This window comes from Apus apus, chromosome 11, assembly GCF_020740795.1.
Source record: "Apus apus isolate bApuApu2 chromosome 11, bApuApu2.pri.cur, whole genome shotgun sequence".
Taxonomy (NCBI): Eukaryota; Metazoa; Chordata; class Aves; order Apodiformes; family Apodidae; genus Apus; species Apus apus.
This window is the reverse complement of record NC_067292.1, coordinates 13,170,895-13,187,804: the sequence shown is the minus strand read 5'-3', so window position 1 is coordinate 13,187,804 and position 16,910 is coordinate 13,170,895. Positions and strand designations below refer to the sequence as shown.

The 16,910-nt window shown below is 38.2% G+C and overlaps 2 protein-coding genes across 2 annotated transcripts in view; one reads left to right on the top strand and one right to left on the bottom strand.

The window, feature by feature from the left end:
- LONP2 (lon peptidase 2, peroxisomal) overlaps positions 1-11,763 on the bottom strand; it is a 40,073-nt gene extending 28,310 nt beyond the window's left edge. Inside the window, exons 1-7 of the mRNA XM_051629057.1 lie at positions 11,459-11,763; positions 10,249-10,483; positions 9,320-9,451; positions 7,931-8,053; positions 7,104-7,267; positions 5,802-5,896; positions 3,563-3,821 (exon numbers count right to left, since the gene is read on the bottom strand). Of these exons, the coding sequence (XP_051485017.1) occupies positions 3,563-3,821; positions 5,802-5,896; positions 7,104-7,267; positions 7,931-8,053; positions 9,320-9,451; positions 10,249-10,483; positions 11,459-11,691 (1,241 nt within the window). The 5' untranslated portion in view covers positions 11,692-11,763. The remainder of the gene's footprint in view (positions 1-3,562; positions 3,822-5,801; positions 5,897-7,103; positions 7,268-7,930; positions 8,054-9,319; positions 9,452-10,248; positions 10,484-11,458) is intronic.
- Positions 1-16,910, top strand: part of ZNF423 (zinc finger protein 423) — a 920,137-nt gene that overhangs the window by 769,024 nt on the left and 134,203 nt on the right. The gene's annotated exons all lie outside the window — the stretch shown is intronic.

Here is a 16,910-nt window from a genome sequence, read left to right as displayed (position 1 = left end):
CAGTATAAATTTCAGGGTAACAAATACCTAGGTATCAATTTGCTCTCCGTATGTGTAAAAGACCAAATCTGTGATACACCTTCATTTATTAGATGAACTAATACTGATTTTATTATACTATTAATCTACTCAAGATCTCCAAGGCAAGTACAGAATGCTAATGCAAATATCACATGTAGTATGGCTAAGAAATACAACATAGTATTCTACCTTGAAAATATACACATAGGTAAACTGTTTTCATTTCTAAATTGTTATTATGGAACACATTCAATCCAAGAGTGCTTGGTAAGATGTACCCTGCAGATATTTACATATAAACCAAACCAAATATATTAACATTACAAGCCATTTATCTCTCTGGACATTAACCTTAGCCTTGTAACTTGTGGAACTGAATCCTGCTGTTGGTGAACAGTAGCCACTGACTGTGATGCTATTCTTAATTTTTATTATTTTAGCTACGGTTGAAAGGAAGAAAAACAATATTCTATGTTAGCATTTTAAATTATTTAATGTGGCTTTGCTCATTTTGTAATGCACTGTTTCTCTCCATGCATTAAACCTAGAGAGTCAGCTGCTTTCTGTTGAAAATGGGAAGTACGCATAAAGTTTCCTGATTACCTCACTTGTGTAGTAACAACAAAAAAAAAAACCCAGCTCTTAAGAGCTCATGCCACAGAAGGTCTGTACTTTAGTTTTCTTTTTATTTATCTTTAAATCTGTGAAAAGGTTCCTTTAAAAAACACCAGAGTTGTACAGCCTATCATTAGGAGCTAGGATACCTAGAAAATGCAAGAAAGAGAGCTGGGAAATCAGAACTGGTCGGCTGGCCCAGTGTAAACAGGGAATGTGTATGAATCTGAAGCCTTACAGCAGTGCTAATATTATTGATGAAAACATGGCTCACTTCATTCATACTAACTACAAAATTTTAAAATTGTTTTTTAACTACAGTGTTTTTCAAACTGCAGATGAAGGAAAAAGTAACAAAGTCAACACCATGGAAGACACTAGTCCTGAACTTACTTGCACAAGGTCACAGCTTACTTTGTTGTAAGGACAGAGGTGGCACCTACTCAAGTGCTTTACAGAAGTATGTATGCTTTATACTTGTACAACAAAGCTATTCCTCTTAAAGATGAAACCCTCTGAGGTCTGTTTTTTTCCCTAGTGCAACCAGGCATGTGCTGTGACCTTCTGCTAGCACAGCTGTACTGGAGAGGAATCAGACCTTCTCACACAGAAGCACCTAAACAAGTCTTCAGCACAGGCCTAAGCCAGGAGTAAACTACCCGAACTTCTAGAAACTGAAAAGCAATGGTCATAAAAGAAAGAGTGCTTCACACTGAGGTGAGAGAGAGAGAAAAGAGCTTCATAGGGATCTCACCAGCACCACTATAAATAAATGGTACAATGACATCCTTTCTCTTTAAAATAGAAATCCACACACACACAACACAGATGATCATATAGTTCCTGTTATTAAGCAAAATATCAGTACTGAAGAATGCAGTGAGGCTCTGGGAAAAAAGTTCTAAGTCATCCTTCAGATTTGTTGGGTTTTAAATTTGTTATTTTTTTAAATACAAGTTAAGAAGAAATGTACACCAGCAAATTTCAACACATGGTATAGGTGAGTGGGAAACGCAAACAGCTGGAGGATGTCTGATAAAGCAGTTCTCTTTTTGTACCAAGATGATGATTTCATTTAGGGAATGCAGAACAGTAGTTGCTACTCTTCACCCAATCAAAAAAGAATTCACAAACCCCAGCTGCAGGCACGTGATCGACACTGAAACGGCAAAACTAGGCGTTTCTGATTGTCCTAGTTACACATCACATGGAAGAGCACACTTACTGAATTCATCTCTCCCCACCCTGCTGCCACCTATTTTGTTTTGCCTGCTGAATCCATCAGTCTGCATCTTTCTCTTACAACAGTAATAAGCAGCCAAAATGAATGCTATTTCAGGCAATATTTGCTTGCAAGTGAAACTGAATTACATTTTCTTTTTTCATGTTCAGGTACATTTAGTACATTTAAAAAAATGTTTAGCACATTAGTAGGTACATATAGCATCATTCTTCTGCAATGTTCATGGAATTCTTAACTTAAGCCTTAAGGTCTAACGAGGAGCTTTTAGGAGAAAAAGAATGGCTCCTAACGTGACATCAGAACAGTAAAACTCAGAGAACCGCAGCCTCCTCCACTTACAGATTACATCTGCAATTCCTTTCTATAACAGCCACTAGATGCAAAAAAACAGATTCACTTGACTGGGAACAGCTTGAAGGATTTATTGATGCAAAAGGATATTACGGAAAGAGAGAGGTCTACAGAAGAGGCGTAGTCTTAATTTGATTAAATCTTATTCTGAGAAGCAGAAAAGCAGAAATAAAATTAGAAGCGTTTAAAAAAACAGTACACATCAGTTGGTTTTGATTTTACACACAAAAAAGCAGCATTTGGTTACAACGGACTCCTCTTACTAACTGCTCTAAACTGAGTTTTTAAACTATGCACTTGTTTGTTGAAGACTAACCACATGATATTCTTGCTAATTATAGATAGTTTTCCTTTGCTCATGAAAAATAAACTCGTATCAAATACTTCCCATCAGCTAAATTGAAGTATTTTTAATAGGAAATTTATGATGTTTAGCTTCTAACATGCATTAATAATTTAATAACGCCCTTAAGAATACTACAGTGACAGCCACAAACACCTGAATATAAAAGTTTTTAAAAGCTTCATTATCATACAACTCTAGCTGTCATTATTTTTTATTGGGTCTAAGCACAAGAGAGAAAGCCAAACAAAACAGAAGGAAAACAGTAAGGAATTGTGTAAAAAATGATGACAGTTTTACTTTTCTCCATAATGTCAGTTTCACAGACAGTTTCCCTATTACAGAGGCTTCAGTTCTGCTTTGCCCTGGCAGTTTCTTGTCTATCATGCTTAGTATTCAACAGCCTCTAGTGGCTTCGGTTCGAATAGCAAGGTATCGTTAAATCACATTTCAAATTATTTCTAGGATCCATACCATAAATAATCTGAAACATCAGAATTCTTAAACAGTGATTAACAATACAGTTTATGAATTACAGTAGTAAAATACTTAGTGAAGGAGGACAGTGTTTTACTTCTTTTTCCATTACTAAGGAAATGGAAGAGAACAGCTATTGCAACAGTTTACAAAACAATCACACACATCTTAAAAAGTAGAAAAATCAGATCCAACATTTAAGAGTTTGTCTTAGACTTTCTATTGAATTCTACTTCCAAGTGCCAAAATGACTGAAGATGAAATTCCGTTTTTCCCTATGACAATAAATGGCATCAGCAGAAGGGAAGAGTAAAGCCTGTATCTCACAAGTACGCATCCACTCTTGTTACTAAAATTCCCTCCTGAATTGAACACCATAAAAAAAATCAATTAGGAACTACTGTTGTTTGAAATAAGCAATTTCTCTGTATTAGCTAAAAAATGAAAAACACCAAAATATTCTGTGACAAACAACAGAAAAATCTGCAGTTAGGAAAGGAAGAAGTAGTTACCTGTGACCTCGAATATCAGACTGATCACAGACTCCTCCTAAAGCAATTCTGTGGAATTCTCGACCCAAAGTCTTTGCAATCGATCTTCCAACACTAGTTTTGCCAACTCCTGGTGGTCCCACAAAACAAAGAATGGGTCCCTTGAGGTTGTTTTTAAGCTGTCGGACAGCTAAGTACTCCAGAACTCTCTTCTTCAACTTCTCCATAGCATAATGATCATTATCCAAAAGAATTCGAGCTGCACGAATTTCCAAGCGATCTATCAATCATTGACAACAGAACAGATATCAGCATATTTACCTTTTAAAATGGAAACAATTAATTCTACAACACAATAGAAACAAATGCATTCTCAAACATACACAGCAATGCAATCCCCTGGCACAAGCACCTACTTCAATGTTTTTCAAAACCAAAGGTATTATTAGTTCTTCTATAAAAAAGAAATTAGACATAACGTACTGATAATAAAATAAAAAACCCCACACCTTTTCACTGTGTCACAGATTGAAATCTAGTTCAAATGAATGTAGTGTCTTATTCTAGAACAGTGACTCAATGATAAGCAAATTCCCCAATATTTGCTTTCTCACAGAAATGTCTCATCCTGCAAGTTATTCTCAAAAGACAAATTCATCCCTATGTCTTCATCATCCACTTTTAACAAGAGTCTATAACTACCTTGTAAATAGAGCAAGATCTTATAGCTTTACTTGCTATGCAACACTTGAAGTCATTTGGCACTGTAAGAAGTCCCATGTGATACTCAGACTGGAAAAATTTTGAATTTGCCATAATTTGAGATAAATGGTCAGATCACACTGGTGGACATTAACTAACGCTTTACACAGACCAGGAATTTCTGGCACAAAGCAGCTGTCTCCTCCTTTTCTCTACAACAAAAAGAGAGTAGGCAGGAAGCAGTGAAGTCTATCAACTCTGCACACATCCACCCTTCAAATTCTATGCATTCCAAATACAGACCCATCATACAGGTAAGTGTACATATTTCACATTTAGAAATCATGATTCAGTTCTCATCATCAACCTTGTAAATTTTTGTATTTAACCACTGAACAAAAAAATTCACTAATTATCATAATTTTCTATAGGATTTTCTATTTTTTTATTGCCCATAGCTATGGAGTCCAAAGCATCACTCATGAACGTGATACAAACTTGCCACTTCGCTTCAAGTAAGAACTTGAAACTTCATGTGACATGAACAATTTTCCAGGATTAAAGAGCAACTTTCACCAAAAAATCATTTTGCTAGGACACAAGTGTCAACAATACTTAAGTCATTCTGGGATTCTTTGAATAATATATTAGAGATCTGTAAAGATCTGTATGCAGATTTTTTACAGATTAAGGAAAATACTTAGAAGATGTTTTCTAAACAGCCATGGCTCTAGTTCAAAACAGTCAAAATTCATCACCATGCTTACTAAGAAGGCACGAGACAGAAATTTCTGCTGGTGTGGTATGTTAAATTTCTTTTAAAAATCATAATTGTTTTAAATGCCTTGTTCTTCAGTAGCTGCTCAAAATCCTTTTCTCCAGCAGTCCACCTTCTGGAAAATAATTTTGCCCACTTAATCCACTTGTGTTGGTCAGTAGGAAGAGTCATGTTTGGTTTTCAACTCTTTCATTATTCTCCACTTTCACATACTGTTCCATATTAATAGTATCATTCTCATAATTTCAGAAAACCATGGTACAAAGCTGAAAGAATACTCAGTTTTTCTATTGTACCCGAAGTTGTTATTATTAAAAGTAACTACAATTGTGCTTTTTCATTGCTTTGTTCCTTACCAAACTTGATTAACTTAAGATCTAGCAGAACCTTCCTCAGGGAGATTAATGTTACAAAAATGTACAAAAGCTTTTTTGTCTGACATAAGACAAGTAATTAGATTCTCTTCATTATTTTAGATAAACACTAGCACAGTCTGTAAACAGTAACACCTTCATTTTTCTGTGCAGATATTCCCAATACTTTTTAAATTCACATTCTTAGATGTACAACTGAGCTACACAGGCTATTCAGTATACAGATCTTACTTCAAAGCAGGCAGACTGTAAGACTCCAGTAACATATTAATTACACTTTCACAATCAATGAGATAAACATTTGCAAGACAGAACTACGTACACAGTGTTCACATTACGGTTACTCGTCCTGACATATCTGTGCAAGAGACAATCAATAACAACCAACAATAACAGAAGGATTTACCTTTTGTACTCTTGTTCCATGGCAGTTCTACCATCAGTTCCAAGTAATTTCTTGTCAAAGCATATTCTGGCATTGACTGAGGCATCTTTTTTAATCTGGAAATACATGCACAGAATTAATAAGGCTAACCAGGAATTAACTGTGAAGTAAGACTCTGCTGCACCACAGGATAGATGTATAGAAAACTTGATGTCATCAGCATACCCCCTATCATTGTGATAACAATAATACTAAAAAAGCAAGTCACTGCTCCATCAATTAGGAGATTATCTAATACAGGATACAAACAGAAATGAAAAAAGCAGTCAGTTCCCTATACATACACTGCACACACAATGCATGCACCACTATACATGAAGCCTCACTGAAAAAGAGGTTGTTAACCATCGTATCACCATGGATAGCACAGTTATCCTCTCACCAAAGAAAACAGAGGTGAAGAAAGGCTCAAAAAGACTCAACAACTGGGTCAGTTCCTTCATTACTTATTAACAACTGCAGTTGCTTAGAGCTTTGTGGTGGTGCAGACTCCCCACTCCCTGGGCTGCACTGCAATGTGCACACCAGCCAACATTGTTACTGCTGTAGTTACAAGGGTGCTGTGTTCAACATTGTTCTTCTTTCAATAGCAAGTGCAGTAGGCTGAGACCATCTGGCACTTTCTGACCTTCTCTCCTGGAGCAGTAAGTTGACCAACTCTGCAACTATGAGTGGATTCAGGTGCACCTAGATTTGTCTCTGAGAAGGAGTTTAGAAAGCAAGGTGTTCCATCCTGAACCTTGTGACTCAACAGGAAGGCCTTCCTCATTCTTCTCCCTGATCCCTGTGCAAATCACTCCAATCCAACCCTGACTCAATCTCCCGCATGCCTCAACAAATAAATTCTTCTGATACCCATGTAAATCACTTCAATCTGATTCCAACCCCTACATGTCCCTTTCACATAGTAATAGAGTGAATCTTGCCATTGAACTCTTGTTAAGCCACGTTTTTATAAATCTATATTAAAATAACTTTTTCCTAAGATCTTTGTCAGTCACTCTTCCACTCCCATCTGCAACAAGCATACAGTTTAATGCTATAACACATAAACATACCTGGAAAACTTTGTATTTATTTGTCATCACCTCTGATGCTCCAAAAAGATTAAATGCTGAAATTTAGAAGCAAAAAAACCCACTCCACTACATTTTAAAAGATAATTTCCAAAACACAACCAACATAAACATATCATCAAATAAGGTTAATGCAACATTAATTTTAAAAAATGAAATAAGAATTCACCATTTGAAAGTCTCCTACCTCTTTATTTCTTTAAGACAAATTTTAAGAGCTTGTTCTGACATACTGGATGTTCTAATCTTTTTTTCCAACATGACAACATCATCATGATCTTCTTCCTCCTCCTCATCTTCTGTAGTGCTTGCAATGTGATTCATTCTTCTAGTAGGACGAATAGCTACAACCTATGAAATGGAAAACAGAGCCAGAGAATAGTATCAGGTTTTGTTTTTTAAATAAGGTGTGTAATTTGGTTTTTAATAGAAACTATGGCAAAAGCATGCAAGGTGCTGGGAGAGCTTCCTTCATAGAAAATTCAGAAGATTGTAAACCAATTAATAACTTAATAGAGTGTTACTGATTCGACTTTAAAAAGTTGCAGTTCTTATTTTACTGCCTGTATTTCCCAAGCACATTTATCATCTACTCTAAACTAGCAGACAACAGAAGAATAAAACTGAAAAGAGTTGTGATTTTTTTGTACATCGCAGGTCATCATATTAAGCAGAATAAGCCTAATCTTTACACAATGGGTGTCTTCTCTCTTACCTTTCTTAATCTCTCAGTTACTTCCTGTTTACTGAACTGCATTAGTACAGTTAAATGCAGCAAAAGTCTACGCTGCCCTAGTTTAGCAAGGTTTAAAAAAATATTTTCTTTTTTAGGTATCTAAAAAGCAAAAGGTGCCACCTGGGTGTCCTCTGCAGCTCCAGACTGGCCACAAAACATTACAGCTACAAATTAAAACTTTGCACAGATTAAAATAATGCACATTCATTAGACTGTTTAAAAGTGCATCTTTACACTTATTTAGGATATTTAAGCATCCCACATTTAAAAGTCCTTACCCTTTTATCATCATCCTGTTTGGGCTTTCTTGTTTTCTGAAGCAGCTTCAGGCCTTCAATCTGTCTAACTAGCAATGGTATGGTCATCTTGAACCGTTCCTCCAGCCTAACAGCATCTAAAATCTAAAAGCAAAGAGTTGTGTGTAGCAAAAAATGTCAAGCTGATGGATCATCAATTTGGGGGTGGGGAACAGGGAGGGTACTGTTACTGTCATTTGACCAATTACAGGATAGATTGTTTAGGAAAAAAGGTAGCAAGAAAAGCAATGAGAACACAGTACACAAAATCTGGCCTCAAGGGTCTGGATAACAAAAGAGCAAAGCACTCCAAAACAGAAAAAAGTCTTTTGTCCTGTCCATTTTTAAAGGATCTTAATATCTGATTTGGATTTACTGTGGCAAACATCTATCAGCATTCTACTTTTCTATTACTGAGCCTCAAAAAACAGCTCTCTAAGGAAACCACAGCACAACCTCCTTGATTAACCCAGAATAAAATCACCTTATGCCTTAGGTTTGTTTGTGTTCATTGGGGTTTGTTTATTTTGGTTTTTTGTCTGGTTTTGTAGTGTTGGGTTTTTTTTAATTTTATAAACTATTCTATTTTCATATTTAATTAGATTGATATGTGGAAATGGGTATTCTTTATTTTCACAGCTTCCAGTGGCTGTTTTCTTCTTTAGCAGATCTAATAAAATAAAAAAAGACATGATAAATATAATGACTGATGTGCCTTCCTCAAGGAGGTTGTTTAGCTACAGTATAAACCTTCTTTTCAAATTGCTGCACCAATTTCTATTTGCTGTGCTTTTAAAGAACCTAGTTTATGCTTTCAATTCAAGACTGAACGTGCAGCAACAGCAGTGACAAAAGAAAAGCAACAACACAACTTCCAAACACAGTAAGCAGATACAGAAATCAGATTAATAAGTATCAAGCCCTAAGCATCATTTTTGCATAATTTTGACACATTAACCAGTGCCTCAGTACTTAAGAAACCCCACACTTCAAGTTGTTTTTAAAAATATTTTAAAAAAACTGATTCTGAAGCTGCATAATGATCTGTCAACTGTGATAAGGAAGCAAAATTTCAACACAATTTCAAGAAAGATTTATTGTCTTTACCATAGGAAGGAAAAGTCCATGTTGTATTTATTGTTTAATAAACAGTTTCCAACACTAACTAGGTCAATTTAGGTGAGTTCTGACATATATAACCACTTTCAACAACAGCATAAAAACCTCTTACAAGTATTCATGCTCAGTTGTAACACAAATACCCTCTGGCACAACATTTTCACTGTACAGTCTCAACCGTGATTTCTAAATTATCTAAAATTGATAAACCAGAAAATAATTAGCAAACTAAAAAGTTTAAGAACATAATACCTGAAGCTTCTCTTGGTTGGATGTACGGATGATAGAAGTCAGTATATCTGGCAAAGCTTCTCTGGGCAGATTGTCCAAAAGACGTCTCAGCTTCGCGACTGCAGGAACAGACATATCCAGCATCTCTACCAACTGCAAGGAACACACAATGAACAATACTAATGGTTGCTATGCTTCTTTTTCAATTATTTGAGTACCTGAAGTAAAAAGAATTTCACCTTTCAGGATGAAAAGCATCTAGGTACTTCACCAAAAAGCTACTAAAATACATTTTTAAAAAGTTTATAGAAGAGGCACTAACTCAGCATAAGACAATAAAGACTTAGAGCTTTCTACTTGTTTAAGAAGTTAAATGATAAAATACTTTGCAGCACTTTTTACAATGCCTGCATTTCTTATTTCCCTCGTATGTCCTGACTAAAAACTTTCCCAGTTGTCTTAACGCTAAGATGACTCTTTCTATGCAACCTTTCAACTCAGGTGCGTTATATGGGAAGTATCTGTTTATAATCAAGGCTTTAGTATTTCTTCCTTTTAATATTTTTTTTTTTTAAATCATAAAAAACTAATCTTTTGTATGTATTTTAATATACACACATATATACATATTTTCCTGGAACGAATAATAAAAAGTATTCCTTTCACTCAAGTATATTTATAGTATTGCTATATATGAACTAATACCACCTTATTGTAGCACTAATGTACACAGTTAGACTCAGCCTGCAATGAGCTGTACAGAGCCCCTGAAACTGACATAGAAACCTTAGGCTGTAACAAAAATATTTATTTTGTAGCAGAAGTAGTGAAATTCTATTGGTCACTGAAAAATGTAAGAACTATAGAAAGGTCAATAGGAAACAAAGAAACCCCCTTAAATGTACACATAAATTCATCAATATATGACATACAGGATTAAAATAATTTACCTGCACTGCATACTTGTAGAATTGTTCTGACAACTCTCCAAGTTCCTCCTCAGACTTAGGCTGATTAGTAAACTGCTCAAGCCGATCCAACTGTTCAACTTCAGCAACAGGATAGGGCTTCTCTTTCAGCAGCTGCAGGATCTGGAAGCGGCAGAGGCCCGTGACCAGCAGCGTGTAATGTGGCTTGGGCCAATTGCTGCCAACCACCTGAACGGCCAAGGCAGCAGTGCCAATCCTAAGAACAGATCACATCTTCACATTATTTGTCGCTCTCCGCAGAACTTTTTGTGCAGACCTTATCAAGAAGCAATCAAGCTACGGGTTGCAAGAACCTGACAGGTCACAGTTCCTTATCTCAAAAGGCAACCAAATGATACAGTTTCCTTTGCAACACGATTACAAACCTTAAAACCTGAAAGTTTGTGATCTAAATGAAAAACCAACTAGGATAACATATTATCATCAACTGATTCAGAATCTATTTTTTTTAATAAATAAGGTAATGGATGATGCTGTGAACAGGAATGCTGATGTTTCTGCTTAAACTACACACATTAGAAAACTGAGTGTGAGCCACAAGCCTTCAGTGATGTTGTCAGTCTCATTGTGAGCACACGTTTCAGATCAGCTGGATCAGCTGGAACCCGTTTAAGCAGATTTAAAAGATAAGTCACTTTCTTGCAAAACCTTACTAAATTTAATACTACTACCTTACTAAGATGTAATAAACTTTCGAGAGGAAAGGCCACAGCACACCAGTTCTACTCGTGCTGTATCCTACAGAATTACAGCGCTTTCATTTTACATGAACTAGGTCATTATCCATGCTACTTCTTAGGTGGAAAATGTTATCATTAACAGCTGCGACAGCCTCAATGCTTCCAGCCTGCATTCTTTGATATTTTCCTCTTCAACTTCGCTTTCCTTTTTTAAACTTTTGTTCCAGACGTCAGGCCGGCAGTCCCAGATCCCACGCACCGCCCCCCGCGCCCCCGCCCAGCGACAAAACTTTCTGGGATGGGGGAAGCGCTTCGCAGCCGCTGCCGGCGGCGCGGGCAGGACCGGCCGCCGCGGCCAGGCCCAGCCCCGGGAGCCCCGCGTCGCCGCGGGGTGACAAGACGGCGAGCTCGCTTCCCGCAGCGCCGTCCCGGCCGGGCAGGCAGCGCCAGGCCCAGCGCGTGGCGGGCCCGCGGCAGCTCGGAGGTGGCACCTGTGCAGGGAGGGCAGCTCGTCGCAGTCGGAGGTGGGGTCGCTGGTGTTGGGGATGACGCCGATGATGGTGCTTCTCAGCGAGGTGCCCTTCAGGAGCCGGCTGCGCACCAGCTGCATGTTGCGCGGCGAGTCCACGCTCGTCCGCATGGTCGAGCCGGGCAAGAGGACGCCCTCATGGGTGAGCAGCAGCGGGAGGCGGCTGGGGATCTGGATGGCGCTGCCCGCCGCCATGGCCGCCCGCCCGCCCGCGCACGGAGCAGCCGCGCCGCCCCGGCGCACGGCTCCGCCCCGCTACGGCCGCCCGGAAGGGACATGCCGCGCCGCGTCCCGCCGCGCCGGGTCGGGAGGGGACACCGAGGGCCCGCGCCGGTCCCGCGGCGGGGGCGACACCTCCGGCCCCCCCTGCGGGGAACCGGGGGCGGCCCGGCCGCACCGGCTCACGGAGCTTCTACAGGGCAGGAGCTTCTTGCTTACTGTCGCTCTCTCCCGTCTTTATTTTCTGTTTTGAAGGGCAAACTCTGCTGCGGGTCACGGCCCGAGGTGCCCCGGAACCCCGAATGTCGCTGCGGCTGCCCCAGCCAGCAGATGTCAGGCGGCACTTACCATTTATGCAGGCCTTAATATATCTGTAAAAACAAGTGCTGCAGCGTCTGACAGAGGAGAGGGAGCATGTAACAAGTTTATGATTTATTACATGGGCTGGTTACTAAGTGAAACCCATTTTTTTGTTTGTTTTTTACAAAAATCTGCTCTCCTGCATCAGTGCTCATGGCCAAAGGGCTCAGGACTGTTCACTCAAGCACAGGTAAAATGCAGGGGCTCTTCAAAGTACCCGATGCAGCCCTAAAACAAAGAGAGGAAATGCAGGATAGCAGATCTCTTCATCAGGGCAGGGACCCAGGGTCTGAGCCTTCCCCAGGGCTCCCCTGCCCAGCACTCAAGAGCAAACTCCCACTGGTGCCCCATTCCCCAGCCCACGCCAGGCAGGCTCCCTGCAGGGACAGCCCCTGGGACCTGGCTCATGCAGTGGAGCTTTACTGCAATATAGTTATTTTCAGCAGACCTGAAGGTATCAGCCAAAGGTCACAGCACACTATGATCAGCAACATTCCTTAGCCTGGTCCTGCAAAAGGCAGCCCAGCTGAAAGGGCTCTGAGTGCTCAGGCCCTATGGAGAGTTCAGATGAACAAGTTTTAGAAAGTTGCTTTTTCTTTCCCCCCGCCACTGGTAACACAAGGTGCAATATCAAAATTGCTTAATGTAACAAACTACATTGGCCAATTCCTTGTTAATCACTGACTTGCATCATATGTTTTGAACAAAGGTAATTCTGTACAGAGGGCAAATCTCAAAGCAGGAGCTGACAACTCGAAATGGACAAGTATAGCTACAATATAAAACTTGCTTAATCATGCAGTTTAATACCTTAATCTGTTGGCCTACTGGAAAATGTCATGGTAACAGGACATATGGTAATACTAACAATATATTTAAATGCAAGAAGTTATTACAGCTGAGAAAAATATCTTCCAAAGCAGTACCTCAGGTACCTGAGAAAGAAGCTGGAATTTAATATCCTATTCAAGATGACATTTAGAAAACATTAATATAAAAGGGCACATAACACAGGAATATGGAAAGCATTTTGTAAACTTCCTGATGTTAAATGTAATTACACTGTAAACATATGTTCAACACTCACAAAATGTTTAAGTACCTTTAACTATGTTAGTCTGGAATGTAAACACAAACCAAACCTAAAGGTTAAACATTTGATCACCACATTTATTGATGAATTTTCTCAGTCCAAGTCTCTTCATTAAGGAATCTACCAATCTCATGATGTTTTTTTTCTCCAGGCTACCATTTTTTTTTTACTTCCTCAGAGATTACTAGTCCCTGTGGTCATTAAAAATAGGTTCTTAATTTATTCTGGAGCTGTATAAAAAAACCTCAATGACTGCTTTCAAATTCCTTTCAATTTCTGCTGAACAGCTCTTAGCACCCAGGGCTGTAATTTTACCACATGTACTAAGAATGCAATACAATAGGGCCACATCTGATTAGGAAGACAGTCTTGTTACAGACTTCCTGTAACAAAGAATCTCCCATCTCTATAGTTATGTTTTTCAACAGTTGATTAGGTTGTCAAAATTTGCACCTTGCTTGTAATCTCAGTTTCCAGATCTTGGCTTCTGCTGTACCAAACCGATTAAAGATTTGCTTACTACGATAAAAATTGTTCCTCTGTGAACACAACCAATACTCCACGAAAAAGTCACAGCTTAACATTGAAAGAGATGCCTACTCCCTCCTACCAACCATTCCTGGATTACTCTCAGTTGTTATTCAGGTTGTTTGACACCAGACAGCCAAGCACAAAACAGCACAAGAGAGGGCAGCTCAACTAGAGTTCCAAGCAGGCTAAGTCAGTAGCTGGTTAATGTCAAACGCTATGGGTAAGGGCTCAGTTCTTCCTACTTCTTCCCAGTAGGAGAGTCAACAGGATCTCCCTCTGCTGTCTGGTCCCTGCTTCTGCTCGTATCCATTTCAGTGTAATGCCTTTGAAATCTTCAACAGTGTTAAATGTTCTACATGATGTTCAAAACTTACTAAGACATGAGAGTGGGAAGATTTGACAGATAATGTTTATAATATGTGAAGCAGTTTTCTTTTTTAAAAAAAACTGGATATCTTATTTCTTCTTAGTAATCTACTTCAATACTTAGGTAAATTTGCACTGTAAAGTACTAAAAACTTGCAATTGAAACAGATCGTCTGCTCACTGTACTTCTACCTCTTCTCATTTGAAGTACATTCCTATTATTTTGCTCTCACTGTTTTTGTTTAGAAATAGTATTATCACTTTAAAGTGGATTTAATACAAAGACAGAAAATACAATTATAGCAAATATTCTTACAGATGCACAGGAATTTTCAACTGTTTTGCACTTTGACTGGTTTAACTAACATCTTTTATGTGCTACAGATTTTAGGGTTGCTAGATCCTTAACTAGCTCTCATTAGTTCCAATGTGATAGATTTATTTCTAACCTACTACATGTCAATTACTATTTTTTTTTAGTCTTTCTATTCCAGGTCATAGTTTTATAACCTCAGAATTCCTCTGATACAAATGCTTTGGCTCTGTCCGCATAAAAACCGAAGGCTTTATTTACACGGAATTAGCCTTTCCTGGACAATCACGATCTCACAGACTGAAATGATCCTGCCTTTTTTAAACTTGGTAGAAGAGATTCAAGTCATTTTTGCAACTGCCAGTCTACATACTCTGAAGATACACTTCTTTCTTAGGGGGTTGGAGTAGAAGTTTCAGACCCAGAAAAATTTCTCTAGAGGTTTATCCCAGCAACCAGTTGAACTTGTTCACAAACTTGAGTTGTAAAATGGTACAGCTTCATAGTGCCTACAGAGTGGGATATTTTTAATATTAAAAACACTATTCTAACTCAAGAACATTCTCTTAAGTTTCCATGCAATGTAAACTCTTAGCCTATTAATGTCTCATCTGCCTCTCTAAGCTCAATTCTCTTCTCCTAAGTAAGATGTGCATACAGTTCCTTTTCTGCCTGCTTACTGGCACTCCCTAGAGTTTTGAAGCTCTCACTCCACCTTCTGTAACTATTTTGTAAGACAAGACACTCAATCCATCATCAATTTTTCCCTCTCTCATACTGGTTCTATTTTGTACCAACAGATAGTTTGAAGAAATGGTGTTCTTTAGGAACTATTTCTCTCCAGTCTCAACTGCTAGGTCTGTAAATCAAAGAGAAGAAGTTTGCCCATTTTCTTTTCCAGTTCTCTCTCTACTGCATTAAAATTTAAGAGTGTCTCTTAACAAACACGTTATCTGGCTCTTATGCTTAAAGATGTTGTGAAGAGATGCTTAACAGCTGCTTAAGAGATACTTAATAGATGCTTAAGAGGATTTAACAAATCCTCTGTTCATTAGAGTATTTCCCTCAATAATGTTTCCTCTTCCCAAACTCTGAATGAACTGCCACTTCCTACCATCTTGGCACCTCAAAGATCTTTAAAATACCGTAACTCGAAGAAAGCTTAAATGAAACTATTCAAAGGATGACATAATATAACTAACTACATTTTGAAGTTCATTTATTTTAATGTCTGATTTTTCTGGTCACTGTAAGATTGCAGTGGAAATCTTAAAATATGCTTTTTTAATGTATTACACATCCTCAATAATTCTTTCTTCACACAAAAGAATGTCTGTTTTTTTACATCCGGCTTGATTAAAAAGCTACCAGGTTTTTATTTGGACAAAGCCAAAGCATTTGTATTAGGGGAACTCTGAGATTATAAAACTATGACACCTCTTAAAGACTATCAAATACTGGACCTGTTTTCTGAGCACCTGCTTATTCCACTGTCTCAGACTGGGGAAATTGAACAATCCTGAAGCCCAAATTTTTAGACATATTTTTACACGTCTATAACAGGAACAGAAAAGTTCTTTTAACTGATCACCAACAACTTCCAAGGAAAAAGTTTAGCAGTCATTACTTGAGGCTTGTATTTTGTCTTCATTGTTTACTTCCCTTTTCTCTTTGGCTCACATTGTATTTTTGCTCTTTCTCCCTCTGTATTTCTCCTCCTCGTTTTGAAACATAATGTACTTTCTATCATATCCATTCAGACAAGAACTCTGACTAAACTGCCTGGATTTAGTCACTCTTTTCTGTTTTCAACAGTTTGATAGGATGTTAACAGCACAATGTAGGTCAAACAACTAAAGAATCTATCTCTTCCCTGATCATTTTCAAACTGGCAGGATTCTGATTCCTTGTATGAAGCATGATCTACTCTGCTTTCATGCAATAAACCAAATTTTATCTATGTTACTCCATTTTCCAAAGGCAAAAATTCTTCAAAAATAAAGTTGAATAGAAGCAGTTACCAGTCTCTGAAATCTTTTTCACACTGGCCATTCTTCTTTTTTGTATTTGCACACTGCCATTTGGCAGAATCTGTGCTACATTAACATGCATCTCTGCATAACTGGTTTTGATCCTGATACAAACCGAATGGAGTCATTAGCCAAAAAGTTAACGATAATTTCATGGTTTAAAATATTTTTAAGCTGCCAAATATTACAAATACTGTTCCAGCTGTGTTGATTTAAAGCCACTAAATAATCATAACTGTGTACTCCCCTGAGGACGTTTCAGGAAATTATATACTAGCACCAATTTCCTCTCTCTTATAGTAGTCTAAATTCAGGTCATGTAGCCACTGACCTAATTGCCTGGAATTCTGAAATCTCCATAGCAAAAACATATCACATGAACATGGCAACAACATTGATACTTCATAATGATTTCTCTAATGTACATAAATTGAGAACAACCTTGTTTTTCATAGAAATTACTGTATTAGCTAAGCACAAGAGCATCTACATTTTTATCCAG